Raw genomic sequence first — 24,382 nt, 5'->3', positions numbered from 1 at the left:
GCATTTAATATTAACAGAAAAGTGTTCCTGCTTATTTGACATTAATATCATTTTTGAAGGACTCAGCGTTGCATTCAAGGCCACTTTATAAAAGCATTGTGTTGCTCATCCTAATTCAGTCTGACATACATTCCAATAACACTACCTCCCCTCCAGAGTTTAAAGCTAAATTTATGGCTGAGCATTGTGAAGTGCATCATTTAAAAATGGTTTCAACCCAAAACATCTAATAAATAAATAATGTGTATGGCTACTCAGTAGTAGACTTTCCAGACTAGAAATCATTCCATCGGATACTCAACAGTCCACTATCGTAGAGGGCTGTCAGATAAATCTTATAGTAGCTGCATTTATGTCCTGTAAATCACATGTTATTGTCTGAGCCTTCTGCCAGGTCATCTATTCTTTTCCCATTTATCAGAAATGCATATAGTACATTGAAACTAGAAATACCATCTAGTCTGGGCCCAGCTTCCTGTCCAAGTAATTAAAACAGCCAAAAGAATGAAATCCTCAGCATCGTGTTACTTTCAAATGAATCATATCCTTAATGTATGTAGAGCTACTTCTTTGCTACTGTAGTACACCATTCATATATAAAGGTATTGTTAGATTCTATTTGGAGTAAAAACACTGCTGATTTCTGTAGGGTTGCACATACAGATTCAAGTGCATGTAAGTGAAGATTCCCATGTGTACAATGATTTATTTATCAGATCTATTAACTGAGCTATTTCTCTGAATTAATTGTACTGAAGCTTATTAAAATTCAGTCTTTTAAAATACTCTCTGCTCTAAAATATTTGTGTTTGATGTTGCACATTTATTTGTATTTTAAACCCTTTTTTTGGAGAGGATATTAGGTGGTGCATATGACGCATCCAGAAAAGGCTGCGAGTTCTGTCATCCTATCTGTATCCTGTTCCTTTGGATTAAAACTGTTATTTTCAGATTACTTTAAATTAATAGGTGAAAATTCTATGTAACTCTTACAATTGCAAAAGAAAAGACTTTTGTATAGGTGGTGGAAGAGCAAGAACCACTAAATCGCCATGGGACTCTCATGTAAGATCAGCATTTTTACTTCAGATGATCTGATTTAGAATAAGCCCTCAACTTTCAGCTATAAGAAGTAAAATCCCTGCTCCAGTAGACCCATTTTTTAAAAAAATAAATAAATTTCTTGTATCCTAGTTAGGATTATGAAAACTTAATGCACGAAAAGGAATCAGAAATCTGCACTTAAGTGACTCCTAATAAAATACCTTGACTATCTGGCATGCTGCCTAGAAAAATCTGTGTCTCAGGTTCCCTCTGAAATTGCCCATGACTTGGTGTGGATACACCTGTAACTTAAAAGAAACATAGTGATAAGCTAAGGCAGGGTTAGGCAACCTAAGGCCTGGGGGCTAGATGTGGCCCAATCGCCTTCTCAATCCGGTCCGCGGACGGTCCGGGAATCAGCGTGTTTTTACATGAGTAGAATGTGTCCTTTTATTTAAAATGCATCTCTGGGTTATTTGTGGGGCACAGGAATTCGTTCATTTCTCCCCCCAAAATATAGTCCGGCCCACCACATGGTCTGAGGGACAGTGGACCGGCCCAAGGCTGAAAAAGTTTGCTGACCCCTGAGCTAAGGTACTTACTCAGGGCAAGGCTTTTGTGATCTATTATACTTATCTGAGTAGCCTAATTGCTTACAAGTTCTCAATTCAAGGGGACCCATATGCAACTTTCATGTAACAATCACATCATTGAAATCTTGGGTACGACCTATGCGGCAAGCATCCAAACCTTTTCAAAACATAGATGACAGCGAACTATAGAAGACTGAGAAGCATCTCCTTTGTCTGGATAGTTAATTTCAAGGTTCACATTGCAAAATCCATGTTATATTATCCCTGGGTTGAAAGTGAAACAGCCCATAGAAATCAATAAAGAAACCCAGGATTAGGCTATAGTTCTGATTTGGTACTAGAATGTTCACCCAGAAATGAAAAGCGGTAGCAAAAGGACAGTTTCAAATTCTTGTAACTTAAAGTCTTATTTAGCAAGAAGCTGTGTGCGTTATGTGGGGTTTGGTGCATGGCACATCTCCTGCTCAATCATACATACTTAAGTCGTTGATTTCTCTGAGAAATGCTTCCAATAAGAGGGCTGTTGAAATGGGACATTCAGGACATGCCATTCTCATCTCCTTCCTCTCCCTTTATATGCTACAGACAACCTTTTACAAAGTCGTAACTTACTTACTTGGATAACTGGTATCACTATGTGGGACCTCCTGTATGTTTCTGCCTTCACTGCTAAACCGCTTACTTGGAAAATAGAAGAGTTCAGTTTCTTCATCACAGGACAGGAATGGGAACCTCTGACCCTACAGATGTTGTTATACTAAATTCCTATCATCTCTAACCATTGACCACTGGCTGGGACAGGTGGGACTTGTAGTCTAACAATTATTGGAGGGCCGCAGGTTCCCAACCTGGCATAGCAGAATATCTAGTTGGAAATAAAAACTCCCTAATTTATTTAAATGTGTGGGTTTTTTAAAGGGTTTATTATAAATACTGCCTTCGAATTCCGGGAAAGTCTGTGAAGGTTGAACACAAATGCCATGTTTATAAAGCAATGACGCTGATTTGGAAATTCAGATGGGCCCTTTCCTTCTCATGTTTGAATTCCAAAAAGATAATTACTCACAGTGAATTATCGTAGTGACGTGAGCACAACTTCCTCTCTGTTTCACATTGGAATGTAGGAATCTCAGTGCTGTCAAAATCACTCCATTGGGGGCTGGGAGTTGAAAAAGAGTTTCTTGATCAAACATAGAGGCAGCAAGCACATGCAGCCTATTTGCTGCTGCTTCCAACTTGCAGAACATTCCCACCCCCACGCCCAAAAAGAGAAAACTTTGATCCTGAGGAGGAAACGTACATTTAGATTCATCAGAGTGAAGACTAGCCTAACTGGTCTGAACATTGTGTGGTGTTCAAGATAAGACTCTCTATGCTTAAAGGATGTTGGAGACCATCTCTTGAATACCAGAAACACTTATACATATTAAGGAACATATGCAAAACAAAGCAGTACTTTAACATAAATTACAGATATGTAGTCCTGCTGTTTGGTGTGTGCACACATGCTTCAATTTCCCTTAATTATTTTAGTGACCACACTTGAAAAATTGCATTATTCTAATATATATAAATTCAGTATTTTCAGTAAGGGGTTTTATTTGATGGGGGCAGGGGCAAAACAGCAGAGCAATTGTAAGTTAAAGTATCCCACTGCAGATGTTAAGAACTAAAAGGTCATAATTTAGCTGCAGAAGCAAGGGCCCCGTCCTCCCCCTCAAACCTCAAGGCATCCTATTGCTTCATTCGCACACTAGGACTTAAAAAACCCAACCATTTAAGGTGAATTTTGTGCTAAGAGAGCACACCCTGTGGTTTGGCAGTCTAGTCAGAAGGATGATACCATGCTGGTTTTCTAACTGGATCTTTGAACAATATTCTCATGGGTGGTAAATGTAAAACAAAGTAATATCAACTGGCACTTAATTCTGTGAGCTCCCTGCTGATTGGGCTAGGCAGTGAAATAGAGCTCTTCCTGACAGGAAGTCAGCCTATAAGTGTGGAGACCCCTGAACATAAAGTGTGCTTTAATTTGAGAACCTGCTGTTTTACAGCTTTTCTCTTTAATTTGAGAGCTTAGGAAAAAGGGGCTAGACTAGGGGAATGGATGCAAGCTGACTGGCCATAGGATAGAAAGTCTAGAGTGTGGTAGCAATTGTGTGCTTTTTACACCAATTATAAATGTGGGAGCAGTTATTTTGAGGCAATTTAGATAGTTTCTTGCTACCCAGGCTTGATTTTAAACCTGATACTGCAACATATAAATCACTTATCTGTGTAGGCTTTCCACACAGATGGCTATGTTTAAAAAGTACTTACTACATGCACTAGCCTCTACATGTTCAGCTTTAGCATGCTACCATTGTGTCTGCCAGGCTCACAGATTGCTGGCCTATTTAGGATGCTTACATATGGGACAGCAGACATAGTAAGTGCTGTTTTAAACTAGAATCTGGCAGTGCAGAGCACTGGCATGGACAAATGAAAGCTGTGTGGCAGGTTTAAATTGGGCCTTGCAAGAGCGAATAGGCACTGTAATTACAGAGTCTGATACTGAGAGGACATTTTCCCTCATAACTTTATTAGTGATATGATATCCAGTATTAGTTGCCCTCAGAGCAGAATGTTTGTGTTCAGTTTTTGGCATCCAGTGTTTGTTTTGTTTTCGAACAGAGAAGAGATAATATTTAATTCAAAAGAGGTGTCTGGCCAGCTTGGTTGTAAGCAGTGCTCCGCCCCCCCCCCCGAAAAATAGGTGCTGGTACTCATCATGAAGGGATGCGGGTGGCACTGTGGGTTAAACCACAGAGCCTAGGGCTTGCCGATCTGAAGGTCGGCAGTTTGAATCCCCGCAACGGGGTGAGCTCCTGTTGTCAAAGTGCAAGTAGATAAATAGTTACCGATCCGGCGGGAAGGTAAACGGCGTTTCCGTGCGCTGCTCTGGTTTGCCAGAAGCAGCTTAGTCATGCTGGCCACATGACCTGGAAGTTGTACGCCGGCTCCCTCGGCCAATAAAGCGAGATGAGTGCCGCAACCCCAGAGTCGGCCACGACTGGACCAAATGGTCAGGGGTCCCTTTACCCTTTACCTTTACTCATCATGAAGTTGTTACAGTAAGTGCCACACCTTTTAACAACAACAAAAAGAGGTGCCAATACTGCATACCTTTGAGTACTCCCTGGAGTAAAAAACTGGCTGTAGGAGTTGCCCAATGGAGATGTACAAGGTGCCATCCAACCATCTTAGGGACTCTATTCCAGATTTGTGCAGGGTTTGCTCCTTACCCTTTTCTTCTCCCAAAGATATCCCACAAGGCAGCAGTGGTTTAGAATCAAGAGCTTTCCTTTCCTAGATGGCTGCCTTTCCAGGTTGGTGAGCCCCACCTATCCCTCACTTCCCTCTACAACATGTGCAGAAACCCCCTTCTTGACAATTGGATTCATTATTGGTCTCGCCCACTCAATCAATTGGAGCCTATATTCGCATTCAGGGGAAATCCCTAACTCATCAAGGGTTTGAGACCCATTGGCTACCCTCACCTGGTTTAGCTAGCCAGTTGAAGCAGTTTCCTGGGTATGGCCGCTGTTGCATGCTGACGGCTTCTGGGAGCCACAGGTGACAGCTGAGTGCACGGTGGGGGCCAAAGGTGGACAAAATACCCCAGAAGGAGCTTGATGTGTCTCACACTGTGGGTACTACTCCTCCCCTAACACCCTGTATATTATATTCACATATAGGAGATGCAGAAAAATACTGTTGAGTGGAGTGGTCCAAACCAAGAACGCCTGCCAGCAAGCCATGCTTTCCCCAGGATAGCATTCCATCCCCCGCCCCAAGTTTTCTGTTCATTCAGCCCCACATTTGGAGGAAGTATGCTTCTGTATACCACGTGCTGGAAACCACAGTAGGGGAGAGTGTTCTTGTGCTCAGGTCCTGTTGGCAGGTTTCCGCTAGGCATCTGGTTAGCTATTTTGTGAGAACCGGGTGCTGAACTAGTTGGCTATTGGCTTGACTCAGCAGGTCTCTACTTACAGTACTTCATAGTAACTACATACAGTACTTCATAGCATTCTGCAGCCACTAAGCCTGCTCAGAACACACTCTTGGGGGGAATCTTCCCCCTCCCTTCCTTTATAAACATATTACAAATGTTTGGGTCCTCCAACTCAAACCTACCTTCTGTACATGCATGTTGCTGTTTTAGTTACACAAGAATTGGAGAAGGAGTTGACTATTAATATACAGGATTTGTTCAGTTAGTTCCCTTTGTTTTAGCCTTTAGGTTACATATTGATAGATTTTTGTTTCTGGGCATTTGGATTGCATTAACTTTTCTTCTGCTACAAATGGTTTTAGTGTTGCTCTGGTCTTTAGCTCTCACTTATTTTGTATTTTATTGTTCTTATTTCATATATTTGCATCTCTATTTTAACTGTGTAAGCTGGATCGGGGGTTCTTGTAGGTGAAAGGTGGTGTAAAAATTTCCTAAATGGATATTGAATGAATAAGAGTAGGTTTTTACATCTTTCTTTAGAGTGCACAAGGATGTGCCAACAATGTGACAGGTGGCCAGATTTTTTTTTGTTTTTTGTTCCTGTGGTTGAATCATTTGGATGTTTGATGTGATGCTTACCCAATGAATCATGCCATCAGCAAAATATATTTTTGTTCAGAGGTCCTAGCTAAGACCACTGTACAGTACCACAAGTGGTTGAAAATCCTGTGGCATATGGAGAATATTGACATGTGTTTTAATCTGGTTTTTAGCTTGTCCTTGATATAATTATTTAGTTTTAAATGCCTTTAACTGGGTTTTTAATGACAATTATGTTTTATTCTTTTTGTAAACTGCTTTGAGGTTTTATTATGATAAAGCAATGTATAAATCTTGTGAAATAAATAGATATTGAATTTTGTGAGCCTGCTATATAGGTATGTTTTACAAACATATGCACCATATGGCTTTGAAAGAAAACTTTATGCTGGAAGGAATGAAATAAGTATTTAAAACACGATAATTTTATCAATACATGATATGGCAGTATGAAATTAGTGCTTATTTCTTTTGAAAGATAAAAGTAGTACCTCTGCAGTTTGTGTCTACAAAAGTTCATTGTGGCCTTGAAATTCTCTATTTAAGTATTAAAATTAAATTCTCGTTATAAGGTAATTTCAGGTATTTACTGCACAACAATATAACACCAGTTTATAGGAAGCCTGCTCGGAGTGGAATACACAGAATGGTTAAACAGCAGGGGAGTCTTCTGCTTTTAGTTAAAAACTGCTGTTTCTGTATGGCATATTTACAACTTATTTAATTCTTAATGTAGTGTGCTGTGGGACTGAGCATACGAAAAAGAGTAGAAAGAGCTCTGCTTTCTGTGTCTAAGGCTATTACTTGCTGTACAATAATAAAGGCACTATTTTATTGGGTTAGTTGTAATTAACTTCAGCACTATGCATTCATATAAATCATTCTCAATCTGTTTTCTTTGCATTTTCCTTCCTTTAACTGAGTTAGCATAGTTGTTTTCAAATGTTGTTTTTCCTATAAGGAATAAAGCTGTAATAGCCTTTCTCTAAATGGACTCGTAGAGCTAATTATTCTAATAATTATTTAATCTGCATTGATAGAGTCTTAATGCAATTTTTACAAATGGTTATGGATCAGTTTTTTGGCTATGGTCTGGATTTGACCATGAACATTAAAAACAGATTTATCTATTGCCAGAACTCCCCTTTCTTGGGAGGGGGTGTTATTATTGTTTCTTTCCTTGCTTCTTTGTCTTGATCTGAGTGCCCCCCCAAAAAAAACCCCTAGTGCTTAACACTTTCAGGCACTGAATAGAACCTGAATATACATTAAGTGTCAGATTTACACATAATTTCCATGGTGTTTCCTTTTTTCCAGTGTTATACCAAATCTTCCCCTTCTCCAGTCTCAAAAGGCAGATGTAGGACACACATTGGATTGTACCAGTTTCTTGGACTATTTCATATGAAATAAAAGTGAACACCCTAAAGCTCATTTTTGGCTTTGGTAAATTAAATTCTTTAACTAGTGTAATGTGACTTTAAAATCTTGGTTCCTTACCGCCTTTGTTTTGATGACAAGAGCAATAGTTTTCAACTGTAATGGAATAAAAAGTACTTTCTGCTTATATCTAAACACATTGTGTAGTGTGGTTTTTTTTAGCCTTATAAAAATAATTAGCCTCTATATAGTTCTAATGGCAGCCTTGAAAGTTTTAGCCTGGAGCAGCCTCTAATGAACAGCCCTTGTTTTTTTCCATTTGGGCTTTGAGATTCCCTAAAGACTTGACTTCAGACCTCAGAGGGCAGCAGCTGCCATTTGTCTTGAGTACTAGTGTTGCGAAATAGTCAGACCACGTACTAATAGAACACATTTGTACAATTCAGTACATAGATGCTTGATAGAGGTTTAATGATGATCATCTGTTGAGAGCTTGTAGATGGGTGGACTTAGAGCAACTTCTATTGCACCTTATCAAAATAATACCATCTGTATTGATCAGGTGAATAATGTTGCTTGGCTATGCTTGCTTTCCCAGAGCAGGTTTTTGGGGGTTTTTTTACGGACTGCTATGTTTTTATATTAAAAATCTCTTTTCTTATAAATTTCTAAGAAATCTTGAAGTACTTAATGCCTCAGATCTGTGCAAAGTTGTTCAGCTGCATAATTGACAAAACTGTCCCTTCTCGTATACCATAAATAATAAAACTGGAGGGGGTCCTGTAGTAGGCCATCCATTCCAATGCTCTGCTTGTTGCAAGAAATGCAGGGCCAGAGCATTCCCACCAAGCCCACTACCCCTCGAGGTAGTTGGTTCAATTGCCAAACTTCCCTTTTCATGTCAACACATTTCTCCTTACGCTTTGCCAAAATCTACCCTTCTGTCATAAAATTATAGAATCATAAAATTTTAGAGTTGGAAGGGACTACAAGAGTCATCTAGCCCAATCCCCTGCAATTCAAGAGTCTCAAGTAGAGAGATGGCCATCCAATCTCTACTTGAAAACCTCCAAGGAAGGAGAGTCCATCACCTCTTGTGGGAGTCTTTTCCACTGTTCATATAGCTCTTACTGTCAAAAAGTTATTCCTGTGTTTAATCAGACTCTCCTTTTTTTCACTTGAACTTGAATCATAACTAATTCCCTCAACTGGCTTGGCGAGGGATAGGTGGGGCTCCCTCAATAAGGCTTGGCTTCCATACTCTTGATCATCTTGGTCACCCTCACCTGCACATGTTCTAGCTTGTCAATTGTGGCACCAAGAACTGGACACAGTACTCCAGGTGTGGTCTGACCAGGGCAGAATAGAGCAGTACTATTACTCCCTTTTATCAGCATACTATACTTCTGTTGATGCAGCGTAGAATACTATTAGCTTATTTCCCCCCCCCCTCTTTTTTTGGTTGCTGTATCATACTATTGACTCATGTTAAGCTTGTGGTCTACTAAGACCCCTAGATCCTTTTCACATGTAGCATTGCCAATTCACTTGTCCCCACCTTAGATTTGCAAAATGTGTTATTCCTGCCTACATGTGGATCCTTACATTTCCCCTGTTGAAATTCATTTTGTTAGTTTGTGCCCAGTTCTCCAATCTGTTAACACCGTCTTGAATCCTAATTCTGTCTTCAGTGGCATAATTGTCTAACCCCCCCACCCTCTGGTTTGGTGTCTTCTGCAAGTTGGTACAGATGCTGAACACTAGAATTAGCACGACATTTGGAGTTTCCCTAGGGGAGCTCTGAATGTAGCTTTGCAACATCAAATACTTTTGAAGTATCTGTATTCAGTGCTTTTTTCTGGGGGTACGCAGGAGTCCACATACCCCTAAACATTTTGTGAATCTTTGTACTTTTGTCCATTTACTGTATTTATTTTTCCAAATTTGAACTATAAAATGGTGATTTTCTTGAGTCAAAACAAGAGTACCCCTAAACATTTTTTAAAGAAAATAAAGCACTGCCTGTACCCATTTATTTATTCCCTGAGTCCGTGTAAGTGGAGGAACACTTAAATGTCACGACCTGGCTGAGACAGTAAGCAACTGTACCTGAATCAAGATCTTGAGGGGGTATGTTTTTCAGTCCAGGTTTTATGAAGTCAGTTGCTGAAGCTGGAAGAGTTGGATCTTGAGGTGGATCTGGAGGAACTGGATCTAAAATGCATCAGGAAGCAGCTACTGATTTGAAAATGCAATGTGTGAATTGACTTGGGGTGTGATGTGACCATACTGATGGGACCTTTTACTCTAAGCTAGGGGTCAGCAAACTTTTTCAGCAGGGGACTAGTCCACTGTCCCTCAGACCTTGTGGGGGGCTGGATTATATTTTGAGGGGGGAAATGAACGAATTCCTGTGCCCCACAAATAACCCAGAGATGCATTTTAAATAAAAGCACATGTTCTACTCATGTAAAAACACCAGGCACGCCCCACAAATAACCCAGAGATACATTTTAAATAAATGAACATATTCTACTCATGTAAAAACACACTGATTCCCAGACCATCCACAGGCCGGATTTAGAAGGTGATTGGGCCTTAGTTTGCCTACCCATGCTCTAAGCCTTGAACCTAGCTTATTGAATACCTGGAACTGTGTATGTTCAGGCCTTAGAGCCTACATCGGAGCAGATGATCGGAGTGTTTAACATTGGCCTCTGAAATTGGCAGGAAGGATGACATTTCTGGACAGATCAGACCCTGTAAAAATAGTAGACTCCTGGCCTTTCACCCTTGCTCACCAAGAGAACAGTGCCTTCTGTCTGCTGCATTTCAGCTTCTTAATTTCCACCTCCAGTTCCCAAGAAATGATCTCAAGGACCCTAAGCTGAAGAACACACCCTCTAGATCTCTCTACTGCCATCCATGGTCCTCCTTTGCCCCATGCAAAGTTCTTTTCAGCACTTTAAGGCAATTTATATCTCACAGCTACTTGCATTTTTGTCAGTGCTTAAGTATTTACTATAGATTCACTATAGACTGCACAGTAATTATGATCATGTACATTAGCAGTAGATTTTATAGGCATAGGAAATAGTAGTCGATTAAGTTCAGCTTACAGCAGGTATGAAATTATTGACTTGGTCGATCTCCTCTTGCAGTCCTTCCTTTTGAAAGTGCTGAAATGTATTCTCCAGTTATTCAGCTACATTAGTGGTCGACTCTGAGGCTTTTAACATGTTTTTCATCAGCACCTTTGGGAGAAGGATAACAAAGATCTTGACATAACAATGCAGTCAGCTCTGAGAATGTAATTGCAGTACAGGATATATGTGCTGTGTTGAAACATTGCATTAAACATGAAAGACATTGGTTGTTACATTTTGCCCCCCTCCCCCGCCAAGCTATTAAAGCACGCTTAAGGGAGTGTTCACCTGTGGCTTAAAAAAAATTGTTTAGACTAATATTTTCTCTGATCTTTGTCTGTGATAGAGAGAGTTAAGCTGGAAAAAAACCAAGATAAATGTCTTTGCTTCTCAGTTTGGGCCATTTCTGTTTTCAGTAATTAAGTTCTGAAGCATTACACTGAGTGTGATTCAAGGTGAAAGCCATTGTTTGAAGACAAAAACATGTGCATGATGTCATTTAGAGAAAATGATAGCTCTTCATTTATATCCCCACCTTCCAACACTTCTCCTGCCAATATTTTGTGAGGGAATGCTAAAACAAGTGAAGAGGCATGTTGGCAAAAGAATAGAAACATCTAGGCAGGATAAACAATCACTTTAGTGCCCATTGTTGTGGTATACAACTGTATACTCCAAAAAATTGTAGCAACAAAAATACATAATTATGATTGATAGCTTTATAGGCCTATGAGCAAAAAAACCCACACACACAAAATGCTTCTACTTATTCAGATGTGTTGTTGTTTTTTGTAAATTGAGGCATGCCTATAGAGGAAGGCACAAGGGAACTCCCCAAACACCCTGTGGGTTGCATACCTCATTTGTTTTGCAGTATTTTCATGGTAGCAGTGCCATGGGCCAGTTGCTGATTGGACTGTTTCTTGAGGTGCCAAGGCTTGTTCAGCAATCTAGCTCTCTTGGTTGGTACTAATAAAATATTGAGGTTTGTGATGAGAGCTGATAAGGTGTAGTGCCTTAGATTAAGGAAACCTGAGATAGCTCTCAAAACTGTGCTTGGTGATGAAGCTTTCTTTGGCAAGAGGCTGCCCCAAAGGGGAAGAAGGACTCATCTATAGTCTCTGCCTAAAGACCAGTAGCCTTTTGACTCTTCTTTCTCTGTCATTTAACAGTGGCCATGCAGCCAGGCTAGTTGAACTGTTTTCGTACCAAAGAGCTGTTATGAGAACTATTCCCCCCCCCAATCTGTAAGCAACTCTAGGGGCCTTATCAGTTGAAGTGGGTTGTTGATTTAAAAAAGAAAAGTATTTTAAAAATAGATTAAAAATATTTTTGCCTAACCTACATCTGTGGTGACGACAGGCTTAATACCTTTTCACCTTGGTATTCTCTCACCCTTGTAGTAGGAAGTCAATATGCTGAATGCTTCGTTTGAATAGCACTTTGGGTGGTTCTTGTTATCTGGATAGATGTGGTCATGCTCATCAGCTGACATTGTTTACAGTACAAACAATACATGTACTGCATGAAATAAATATACAGTGGTACCTCGGGTTAAGTACTTAATTCATTCCGGAGGTCCGTTCTTAACCTGAAACTGTTCTTAACCTGAAGCACCACTTTATCTAATGGGGCTTCCCGCTGCCCCCGCACCACCAGAGCACAATTTCTGTTCTCATCCTGAGCAAAGTTCTTAACCTGAGGTACTATTTCTGGGTTAGTGGAGTCTGTAACCTGAAGTGTATGTAACCCGAGGTACTACTGTACCTAGCCAGCACAACCAGTCCTTTTTTAAATTAAAGTTGTGTATATATAAATTTTGAGTTAAAATTTTAATACCTTGTGTCACCATCTTAACTTTCATTATAACTGTTTCCACTGGTTTAATTAATGTAAATTTGTTCTTTTAATTACCTTTTTCACTTTTGCATCGTAGGAGTGGCAGAACTCAATACAGAAGAATGCTGGCCTAGCTTTCATTGAGCTTGTCAACGAAGGAAGGTAACTTCCTAGTTATATTAATTTCTATAATCACCATTATTCATATTGAGCAAATTCTGATTAATTTCTGTTGCTGACTTATGAAGTTCTTTGTCTACAAGTAAAGTGTTTTGCATTTGGTAGCATACATTTGCATTCCTTTAGAAATATTGTACAGTTAACTTTGTGGACCTGATTCAGCCGCTAAATCTCCTGTACGGGTCTTTGCAGAGGTTGTGTGAACCTGGGGAGGGAGTCTTGTTAGAATAACTCAAACAAAAATGCATCTCAGACTCAGGGCAAGTGTACCAGCCCCCCCCCCCCCCCCCGGCACAGGCTTGCTCCCATATTCTGTTGTGGTTTGGCATTTTCTCTTATCTGTAGTCATATTGATATAGTGTGCCTATGGCAGACCTGCACAGTTTGTGACCAGTAAGCTGAAACTTCCTGTTTCTACTGGTTATTCGAAGGAATGTCAACTACTTGGCAGACCCAATACATGCTGGTTGCTTGTGTTTGACTTGTTGGGGCGTGAGTTATAGAGCGCTGTTGTGGGGTCTCAGATAACTGATTTAAGGGTCTCATTAGTTACGCGTATGCATGTGAAATTTCTCAAATTGACCACTTCAGGCATTTTTTTAAAAAAGAAATAGAAAAAAGCAAGTGTACTGTATATATTACATTGGGTGCTGTGGCAGAAAGGTGGTATATAAATGCAATACATAAATATACCAACTGATTTTTGCATAAGCACCTTCATCAAAACAATTTTTGTTATAAGAAATTTCAGAGTAAGCCTAGATGTTCATACTTTTCAGTTCAGTGCATGAATACAAAGTGTGTTATAGAAAATGACAGGTCATGGCAGAAACATAAACTTTGGCGTGCAGTCAAATTCAGTAGAATTGTATATATTTCCTAAGTAATTCAAAAATACATAATAATCACACCAGAAGTAGTAACCATAGTGATATAGAAAATGAATAAAGCATTTAATGATTGGAAACGAAGAATATACTTATTTAGTCTCTCTTAGTAGAGTTAGAGAATCATCCACTGAAATGTAAATTTTAAATGAAGACTTGGTGAACTCTAAATCCAAAGTAATCTTTATTAGCAGAGAGATTAGCTACTCCCTCCTTCTTAGTGATTAGCACTCTCATCCTATGTCAAGTAGTAAACTCTGGCTGCTCTCCTCAGAGTGCTTTAGCCACTTTGGTAAAATGCAGAGTCAGCTGCTCAAGACAATACGAGTTGCTTCTGGTTTAAAGCTACTTTCTCAATGCAATAGAAAGCTTGCAGATAGATGAAATATTGTGGGAGAGTAAGTGTACACAAAGACTTGGAGAGGCTGATGGGTTTAATTCCAACTTTTTTTTTCATCACATAGTTAAAAATTCTCTGCAAAGAGGGATAAAGTAGGTATACAAAGTTAACAGTATAGTGAAATCTGGGCTGTCAGAAAGGTTAGTGATGTTCATTGTTAAACTTCCCATAATTTTGGAGCTTTTGATAATGTTTTGCAAACTCTGTTTGATTGAACAAATTATGCAATGATAATGCATTATTGCTTGACGCAAGCACTGGAAAGTGTTCACTGAAAGGTATTTTTAACTTCAAGGGATTTATAAGAAGCTATAATGCGGAGTTAGAGAACAGATATAACAGCCATACTTAACAGTTTCAGATTGTGCCTGTTTGAATATAGTTCTTAATGTATAAAATTAGAGTTCTGGGGTTTGAGGCTTCCTGAAACTGAAGCCATATCCTCTGAACTACCAGTCTTCTCACTCCGTAATTTCAGATGTTTGAGATTAAGTACTTTGCACAAATTCCATGGGTGAACCCTGGTTCATATTAATCCCTGGAGATAGTGAAATTGAAGACATAGCCAGTTACATTTTATCCTGCAATCTCTATATAGCCATGAGGTTCAAAGACATTAACCCCCCTTGGTTTTTCAAATGCATCCTAAGAGGTAAAGCAAAAAACTCAGTTCCTATTTTGCAACGAGAATCTCCCTATTGTGGATTCAGATAGCAGTAGCAGTTAATATGAGAAAAGGCACAGTTTGGACAGAATGCTTCAATTTAGGGTCATTTCTAATATTTTAACGTATCTGGTAAATTAAATGCCTCGTGCTGTTTCATATCTAATTGTCACTGCTGGACAGCATTTACATTTTGTGAACTCAGCTGTGTACAAAGAGCGAGCAGTTAGCAATATATGGTGTAAATTCGAACATATAATATTTTCATCTAACACAGTATAGTATTAATATTTCAAATATCAGCATTTCAAAAGGAATAATTGCATATACTATAGGGGGTGCTTGTTGTATGTTTATTTATGTAACACACAGCCCTAAACTATCTTTCTCCACCACCCTCCATATGTTGATAGCAGGAGCGGGTGTTAGGATAGCATTTAGGTGCCTCATGGCGTTGTGGGTTAAACCACAGAGCCTAGGACTTGCCGATCTGAAAGTTGGCAGTTCGAATCCCCACGATGGGGTGAGCTCCCGTTTCTCGGTCCCTGCTCCTGCCAGCCTAGCAGTTTGAAAGCACGTCAAAGTGCAAGTAGATAAATAGGTACTGCTCTGGGGGGAAGGTAAATGGCGTTTCCGTTTGCTGCTCTGGTTCGCCAGAAGCGGCTTAGTCATGCTGGCCACATAACCCGGAAGCTGTACTCTGGCTCCCTCGGCCAATAAAGCGAGATGAGTGCCACAACCCCAGAGTCGGCCACGACTGGACCTAAGGGTCAGGCATCCCTTTACCTTTACCTTATGGCTGCCAGCGGATAGGAGCATGACTGGTGATGAAGGAGTGTGCTCTGGTCACTTGAAGGCTGTTGAATCTTGTGCTGGAGGAGAAAAACGAAAATAAATCCAAATACATCCTCCCACCTCTTGCAAAAGTATGTGAACTGCTGTAGAATGTACATATGATTATATTTTATTCACTTAGTACATACAGTTATATTTTATTTATTTATTAGATTTAAATCCTGCCTTTCCACTGGAGACCTTGAAGCTGCTCATAGCCTTTATAAAATGCAGTGGATAAATCATGCACGTTAAAACAAAACGAAGCCTATGCAGCTGGAGCAAGAGCCTAGTGTTATCTTCACCTGGCTTCCTTTCTCTCCTGCTCCACCCTCCCCCAGGGCAGCTGGTGGTGGAAGACCATGTGGTAGAAATCTTGTTTGAGTATTTAGGGAACTGTGTTTGCGGCTGCTTTCATTCCATTGACGTTTCCTGGGATCCAGACCATTTGCTTGCTATAGGGCATAAATTATTAGTGTAATTTATAGGTTTCTGTAATCTACATTAAAATACATTTGCTTTTGATTCTTCCCCCCCGCCCAACAACTTGCTTAAAAAGAAAACAGCTTCAACATAGCTCAGCTGTTAATAGGGAAACCTAACAGCTTCAGCAATGGACTTGTTAATGATACGCACCTTGCCCAGACAGAACAGAACACTGGTTCCTCAGTGTGTTAAGAGCACTGTGCTATCTAAACTAATAATGCGTTCATCAAGGGCCAAGGTCATAACGATATGAATGAGGTGAAGGCAGGTCAGAAATACATAAACTTGGAAGCTAGTCCTTAGCACTGCAACCCAATATGTGTACTTTAGTTCTCAAAATTCAGAGTTGTAGGGAAAGATTTATTCTGTATGTTACAATGATGGGCTTCTTTCCTTAAAGCATGTAAAGTTAACTATTAAGATTGAAGTATGCTTTGTACATTTGAGAACCTTAATAAATATTAAGAACATATTTTTTTTAACAGGCCCCTCTTCTACAGTTAACACCAGCTGCTTTTCTCTTATATATGACTGGACAGGATATTCATGTACAGATACTGAACAATATTTATCTGTTTTTCATTCCACTGTTCACCACTTACGCTCTACTGTGCACCATATTGCAAAAATACCTTTCACAAATTTATTATTCTTACTTCAGTTATAAACTTTGGTATATTTACAATTTATGTGACTGAAGTATCAGTTCTGAATTGGAAAAATAGGCCGATTTTATTGCAGCTTTTGCCAACCTGTTGCCCTCCAGATGTTTTGGACAACAACTCCCAACAGCATGATGGTACTACTAGGAAATGTAGTCCAAAAATACTTGGAGGGCAACAGATGGGCAAAGGCTATTCCACTGGATACTCATACAAGTCAAAGATCATGACTCTACATAAAAAATTGTCCAGTAGCACCTTAGAGACCAACTAAGTTTGTTCTGGGTATAAACTTTCGTGTGCACGCTTATACCCAGAACAAACTTAGTTGGTCTCTAAGGTGCTACTGGACAGGGGTTTTTTATTTATTTATTTCGACTGTGTCAGACCAACATGGTTACCTACCGGAATCATGACTCTACACTTAGAGATAGATTACTAAATCATGGTTGCAATCAACCAGTTAAAGAATTATTCATCTGCTAATTATCTGCCTTTTTTACCTGCCTATATAAAATATCATTAAATGCAGCTATATTCCTGCTATAACCCCCCACCCACCCACAATTCTACTAGCTTGCTACCTTATTATTTCTTGCTGGTCCTTATTTTCTGCCCAGAACTCCTATATCATCTCTCTTTTCAAAACCTGCTTTTTCCACTAAGCCTTTGGCTTAACCCTTCTGCTTTCATCCCCTACTGCAACAATGCTTTGAGTATGCGTAACAGTTGTATGTCTCCCTGGCTATGCCCTTTCTCCTATCCTTGGTCAGAATTTAAGTTGTCAGTTCCGTCAGACAGGGAATCTGATTTTACACTATGTGAGTTGATGGTGATACTATTTCAACAATAAGTAATTGTATCTGTAACTTTTATATGGGTGCATTTTTGAAATATTCAGGGGAATAGAACACTTAAAATTTAACAACCAAATGTATATCATTTATTGTTAGAATGAAAGAGCATATATTTTATACTAAGTTCAAAATAGTATTAAAAAGTCCTTTTATTGACACCAATTAAAATAATGACTTTTTCCAAGTTACTTAAAAGGATTATCAGGAGAAAACTGGGATAACATTTCCCCAGTTTTCATTTCTGGAAATGTCAAGTGTAGAACCCTCACCGACACTGAAAAACAATTTTTAAAAAACCCTCAAGACCACAGTTTTGTCTTGTATGTGGTTTTTTTATGTGTATGATGGTCTACATCTAATAGAAAACTATGTTCTTACAATTAACAAATTTGTTTTAATGTTCTTTATTCATAATAGGAATTGCTTTAAGAACATGCTAGATAAAACCACAATACATAACCGAGAAGAACATCAAACAATGTTAAGGATGTGATGAAAATACAAATGATATCTTGGGGTGTCCTGAAAGGATAGGGAGAATAATTCAGCTGGTGTTTTGAAGATCACATAGAGATTTTACATTCTGTGTTAAAATGTTCACCTATAAAACAAAGTATATTTTTAGAAGTTTGGCTTTTATTGCTTTGAGTTCTGTTTGATCATCTCTGCATGCATTTAAATATCTTTGTGCAAATTGGGAACATCTGCGTTAGTAAACTTAATAGAAAATCTCAGGTGATTTGCAGATGACTAAGGCTCTTGCTTTTCAGCTAATGTAAGTCCAGCTCACTTCAATGAGGCCTGTATCAGTAAAGTGCTTTAAGTATCAGATTGTAGTGTTAAGGTTTTGCAAGGGCATGTCAGCATCTTTAAACAGAAAAGAGTTAATGTTTTCGATATTTAAAATGAAAACCAGAGACAGCTATTTCAGCTTCAGTATTATCTAGGAAACTTCAAGTACTGGTTGTCAGTAAAGTAAGCCTGTGCCAGAAAATCATGGTGCTGTTTGCCTGTGGTTTCCATACATTTGCACTGATTCCATTTCCAGCTACCATCCTTTCTTCAAATAATATTAGTGGAATATGGGCTCAGTTTTTATGTATAGCCTGCATTTGGTTAACTGTGCTTGCTTATTATCAAATTGAGCTTCATAACTAAGTTTTTTTATGGAATACAGTGTACTGTATTGGTAGAGGTGTATTTTAGCTTTAAATATTAAGATTCATCAATAGTGTGTAGTATTGGTGGTGATTTAAATCAATGCCTGATAGAAAGTTCTGTGTTTGTTTCAATATGAGAATCATTCTGTTGCATGCATGGTAGTCACCATTCATTTAAATAGTAGCCATTCATTTCAATGGAAGGACCCACTCTAATGTATGCAAATTGGAATCAGACTTACCCTTTAAGTTAAATGGAAACCCAACTTCAGAAGAAGGCTTATTCTCAGGACCACAGCAGGTGAGAAAAAGGGTTTAAATTCTATTTCAGGTCTTAATTCGTTCTGAACCTATTAATGATCAACCCTTCCAGCTGCTTTTATTTAGATTTTTAGAAACCGGCATTTTGATGCAAGAGGTGTTCATCAAGTATATTTTGGGTCACAACTCTCTCAAAATTAATGACTAAGTACTTCCAGGTGGTGCAGTTCCATGCTTGTGTCTGAACATCTGTTCCTGGAGCATATTGCTGGATTTGGACATCAGTGTTTTTACTGAAAATGCTTTAAAACCTTTGGTTGGTTGCTTGTTTTTTTGAAATCCATCATTACCAATTTGTCCCAAATTTCTTTCTGTTTACAGATTGCTGAGCCAAACAATGAAGGATCATCTGGTGAGAGTTGCAAATGAAGCAGAATTTATCTTGAGCAGACAAAGAGCTGAAGATATTCACAGGCATGCTGAATTTGAGGCAAGTCCCAAACCTTACACAATGCACTAGTATTTCATTCATACATAGTAGAGTAGTAAACTGAAACATAGGTACCACAGCTATGCCAGATTAAAAATGTAAACACACCAGGTGCCCGTGAAGTTGTGTCTTTAAAATTCCTGAACATGTTGACCTGTAAATAGTACACAGAAGCTCTGAAGCACCTATTCTCTTGGATCTAGAGATCTTTCACAAATAGAAAAACACTTCCACTTGTGCAAGGCAACCCTACTGAATTCCTTCAATTCCCAGGTCCTTCTGCTTCTCTGTGCACCCCATCTTGCACATCCAGAGAGTTCCCCGACCCTCAGGAGCAGCTATGGGGAGAGGAGGGAACTTTTAGTGGGGGTGGAAGAGACAAGAAGGACCCATTATGTGATTGGAGTTCTGCTGTATCTTCTCTGGATCCAGCCCACTTCTTTTACTTGTTGTAAACAAGTTGGTTGGAGAATAGGGATGAAATTGGGATGATTTACAATTTTGTATTTTCACATTCATAATTGACAACGATGTTCATCCAGTATAACATCTGGTATAATATAGATAAAAGGCTAACTTTAATAAAGCTGTGTACTGTTTGTAGACTTAAATGGAACTGTGCATTATTTTTCTTAATGAAATATTCTTTGGTAATTGCACTTCCCTCTGAGTCATCATAACAACAACAAAAAAAATACTTTTAGGCAAACTTCTACTTTTCTTTTTCCTTGAAGTCACTTGCGTGATTGTAGTTTGTTTAGTCTTCCTTTGGATAGGTTTGAGCTCCTACGCTCTTGCTACTTAGAACACTCTCATTTTCCAAACCATTCTGACTGATTTTTTTGCACCAGCCCCTTCCTTTGGTCAAATAGGTATAATATTTTATGGAAGTCTGTTTAGTCCAGTGCATTCTAGCACTGGTCTCATGGATGTTTCACACACAATTGTTGCTGCACACATACAAATTATTTCCCTCTTTATGCATCCCATGACCACATTATCCTTTTTGACGTAGCATTGCAAATGGATCTTATGAACTATAACCTTACCAGTATGATTCCTTAATCCTCTCATGCTTATGGCTTTCAAAGATATTGTCCCTGACTGTCCTTGTTGATGTGGATTATGTTCTTTAGTCTCCTCTCCACTCCTCTACTGGAATCTTAAGTACTTGATAAAAACAACATGTCGTTGGAATTAAACTTACTGGTCTATCTAGATCAGGCTGCTCTTTGTATAAATTTACTCTCTAGCAATCTTTTAGCCATTTCAAAATAAAACGATTGACAGAGTAGAGCTGCTTTTGCACAGTATCTTTAGTGGGGACTGGAAGGGTAAAAGAACCTCACCAGAGTTTGTAGCTTGTACAGAACTGGCAATCAATAAGAAAAGTGGAGCACCTAAGCTACTAATTTGGATCTAGAGTTAGCTGCTTCTGAATCATCATATTTGTAAAGATCACATTTTAGATTTAGTAATTGCTACCATTTCTGTCAACCATTTCAGCATTAAAAAACAAACAAACCTGCCTTTAATTTTCTGGGAAAACCTAGTACAAATGAGTATTTGTTTCACACAATGACTTTTGGACAAATAAACGCCTGAGTGGCTTTCACACAAATAAATCCTTAGTCTGTTCTGTAATAGTATTTCAATTGCCAGTGGCTCATAAAAATGTAGCCATGGAAATATTAGCGCCTCCAACCAAATATTTACATGTATGAATATACTGCAAACAAACTCTAAAAAGTTATTTTTTTGCTAAAGTAGTAACAAAAAAAGTATTTTATATTTTTTTATAAACCCAAACTAAATAAAAATAAGGGATAATTTATTATTGAGGGACAATGAATTACATTGACATGTATTTTGAATTTATTGGATTACTATGGCCTCCCGACCAGTTCAATACAGAACAAAAAAGAAATACCTCATAAAAAACTAGTTTTTTATTGGATTCTCCTAAGAACTAATTTTATTTTTGTTTTGCAGCTTTCTTTTACAAATGAAACATTGAGGATTTTCCTTATATATTAACACATAAACATTTGTTTTAAAATGCGTAAGAAGCGGAAAGTTTATTTTCCTGGACAGTGGTAATGTTTCTAAAGGTCATCTCTGTGGGTCTCAGGATTCATGCTGTGCATTGTTTAATAAGCTGTCTGTACTTCATCTAGACCTAGTTACCCACTCCTGCAAACAGAGATGTTGTCAGATATCTACATTGTCATTTTGTGCTAGTGAAATAGCAGGCAGGTTTCATTTGTTACATCAAAAAATGAAGGGTTGGTAGACGGTCCTGTGGAGACGAAATATACATCTTTTTTAGTTCATTGCCTGATAATCATTGGAGTCTGGGAAAGGTGACAACTTATACACTGGTTTTATGCAGATGCACCATGAGTGACATGGCCTCATTGATTAGGTGAATTGCTCTTCTTTTCCTGCTGCTAACATACCCCTCTGCCCTTTAACCACACTTTTTTCACATAAGAATAGCTAAATCATGGGATTTTTTTTTACTGCATTTCAAAATGTTGCCTCTGTCAGAACTGACCACAATTTTTTATTTCTCTGTGTGTTTCTTATGTCTTTGAACTGTCTTCAGGCAGGTGTTGGTTGACACTTCTTGATCTGATGTTGCCTTGACTCTGTTATATCTCAGTGTGATGGCTGAAGGGATTTAATTCACATAATCTTGAACTTAAACAGAAGCTAGACTGCAGAAAAGACAGCACTTCTGTTATACCTATCAGAACTGGAGGAGGCAGTCATAGTTTTCTCTATTGACCAAGGCATGTTGCTCTTGAACTCATAAGATATCCATATGTTTCAGCAGAAATTAGTTTTGGAAAGAGAAGCATTATGCTGCTTGGGGGGGGGGGGGATGTGTGAAGGAATAGATAGGAGTTAAGACTCAGTCATGAACATAACATGAATCCAAATGTAGTAGAATTATTCAGATGGGTGCAGAAAACAAACTATAACCAAAACCACGAGGTGATTTGCTGTAACGCTGCCACACTTCAGAGCAAGTTAATTCTGTTATCAAATCACGCAAACATAAGGGAATATGTTCACACATAACAATAAATTGTGATTTAACTCTTAGTACTGCTGTTTAAAATGCCCTGAAGAAAATGTTGGAATAAAAAGTGAGATTAATTTTTATATTAAAGCACAAAACAGCACACAGTATGCATTTAGATCATCATTTTCATAATAAGTACAAGACTATATCTTTTTAAAATATCTATCTTCTAAAGAATGAAACCAACATCTGAAGACATTTGAATGCAGCCCTGTATAGGGAAGCCTTTCAAAGTGTAATGTTTTATTATGTTTTATATATTTTGGAAGCTGTTCATAGTTGCTGGGGCAACCCAGTCAGATAGGTGGGGTACAAATAATAAAAATATTATTCTTATTATTATTACTCCATTTAAGCATTGGCAAAGAGAAAGGGCGGAACTTTGGTTTTTTGTCTGAGCTGATTTTTCTCAATGCCCACACAATCCTACTGCATGCAGGGATCCTTTGATAGTGTGTGCAACAGACTTATGAGCATTGCACAATTAATTTGGAATGAGCAATATTTTTTACGACTTCCCAGGGCTAAATCTGGAGTGACTTGAACCTGATTTTTATTATTATTTAAAGGGAAGTCTATTAAATATTCATAGATACTGTGAATGCTTATAGGTGCCATAAATACAATGTTACTCTTTCAGGGTTTTCTGTGAACATCTCCTGCAACAATGGGGTGATGACACCACTGCCGTAACCTCTTAAAAGTAAATGGTAAACATGTGTACTGGAAAATAGGTGTAGCACCATGTCACTTCTAGCAGGGGGGAAATTGTGAAGCACCCCAAACAGAAATGGGTCTGAATCCCTGGCAATGTCCCTTCAAGTAGTATGCGTTTGTTAATAACAGTCTGCATGCATTTTGGATTATGTGTTTGAGCACTAGCTGTTGGTGGTTTTATTAGGAGCTCTGAAAATCAGTGATACAGTGATTTGCACATCAGTTTTGGCACTTGTTGTCTACACTGACCGTCAGTGGCCCTCTAAGGTTTCAGGTTGGTCATTCTACCTGGGACCTTCCGCATGCAAAGTGGATGCTTAATAGTCCCAGCTGTGATATATGCAAGAGTGATTAAGAGACAAGCATAAGAATGTTAAATATGAAGTGATGAACAAAGAAAATATAAGTGTGAATAAAATGTTTTTCATTTTATACTGCTTTGTTTGGATGTTTATGGCTTGTGACTGGCCAGTCAGTTTCTCAGTAGTATAAACAGCTATTCTTCAAAATGCAGCATGTTTTACACACACACACACACACACACACACACACACACACACAGAGAGAGAGAGAGAGAGAGAGAGAGATACGCAGGTTACAGTTTTTGTGGTTTATAAGTAAGGCATGCATCGTTTCCTTTTTGTTGTGATGTCTTTACTTAAATTATGCATTTGTCGCAAATTGCAATAGTCTTACGTTCTGATTATTAGCAGTTTGTCAATATAACTGGGATATTCATTGGATTCTTCTTTGTTGTAAATCATATTAGGCAGCTAACTTCTCTGCATGATTGCCCTTCAATAATTAAATCTAGCATTTCCAGCTGCTGTAAAATTTGTTGCCCTTTTCCCTTCAGTTATGTTTCTTCATGCGTATTAGTTGGACTTCTCTATAGCCCTAATTTTCACCCTGTGCCAATTTATAGGATATAGTTAAGCAGCAATAAGCTGTTCATGTTTTGGTTTATGGCTTATGTTGAATACGAATGTAAATGTAGCCATGCCTTGCTCAAAAGATACAGGTAGTTTCTAGCTTATTTCACGTGTCCTCCTTTAAAATAAAATAATGTTTTCTGTGAGTCTTCCCTTTCCTTATAG

At 38.5% G+C, this 24,382-nt stretch overlaps 1 protein-coding gene across 1 annotated transcript in view; it reads left to right on the top strand.

The window, feature by feature from the left end:
* LRBA (LPS responsive beige-like anchor protein) overlaps window positions 1–24,382 on the top strand; it is a 351,536-nt gene that overhangs the window by 103,955 nt on the left and 223,199 nt on the right. Inside the window, 2 exon segments of the mRNA XM_083520191.1 lie at window positions 12,694–12,758; window positions 19,369–19,477. Of these exon segments, the coding sequence (XP_083376317.1) occupies window positions 12,694–12,758; window positions 19,369–19,477 (174 nt within the window).

This window comes from Podarcis liolepis, assembly GCF_965112155.1.
Source record: "Podarcis liolepis genome assembly, chromosome: 9".
In the NCBI taxonomy this organism is placed as follows: Eukaryota; Metazoa; Chordata; class Lepidosauria; order Squamata; family Lacertidae; genus Podarcis; species Podarcis liolepis.
Note: the sequence above shows the minus strand (reverse complement) of the source record. Positions and strands in the feature narration are given on the sequence as shown.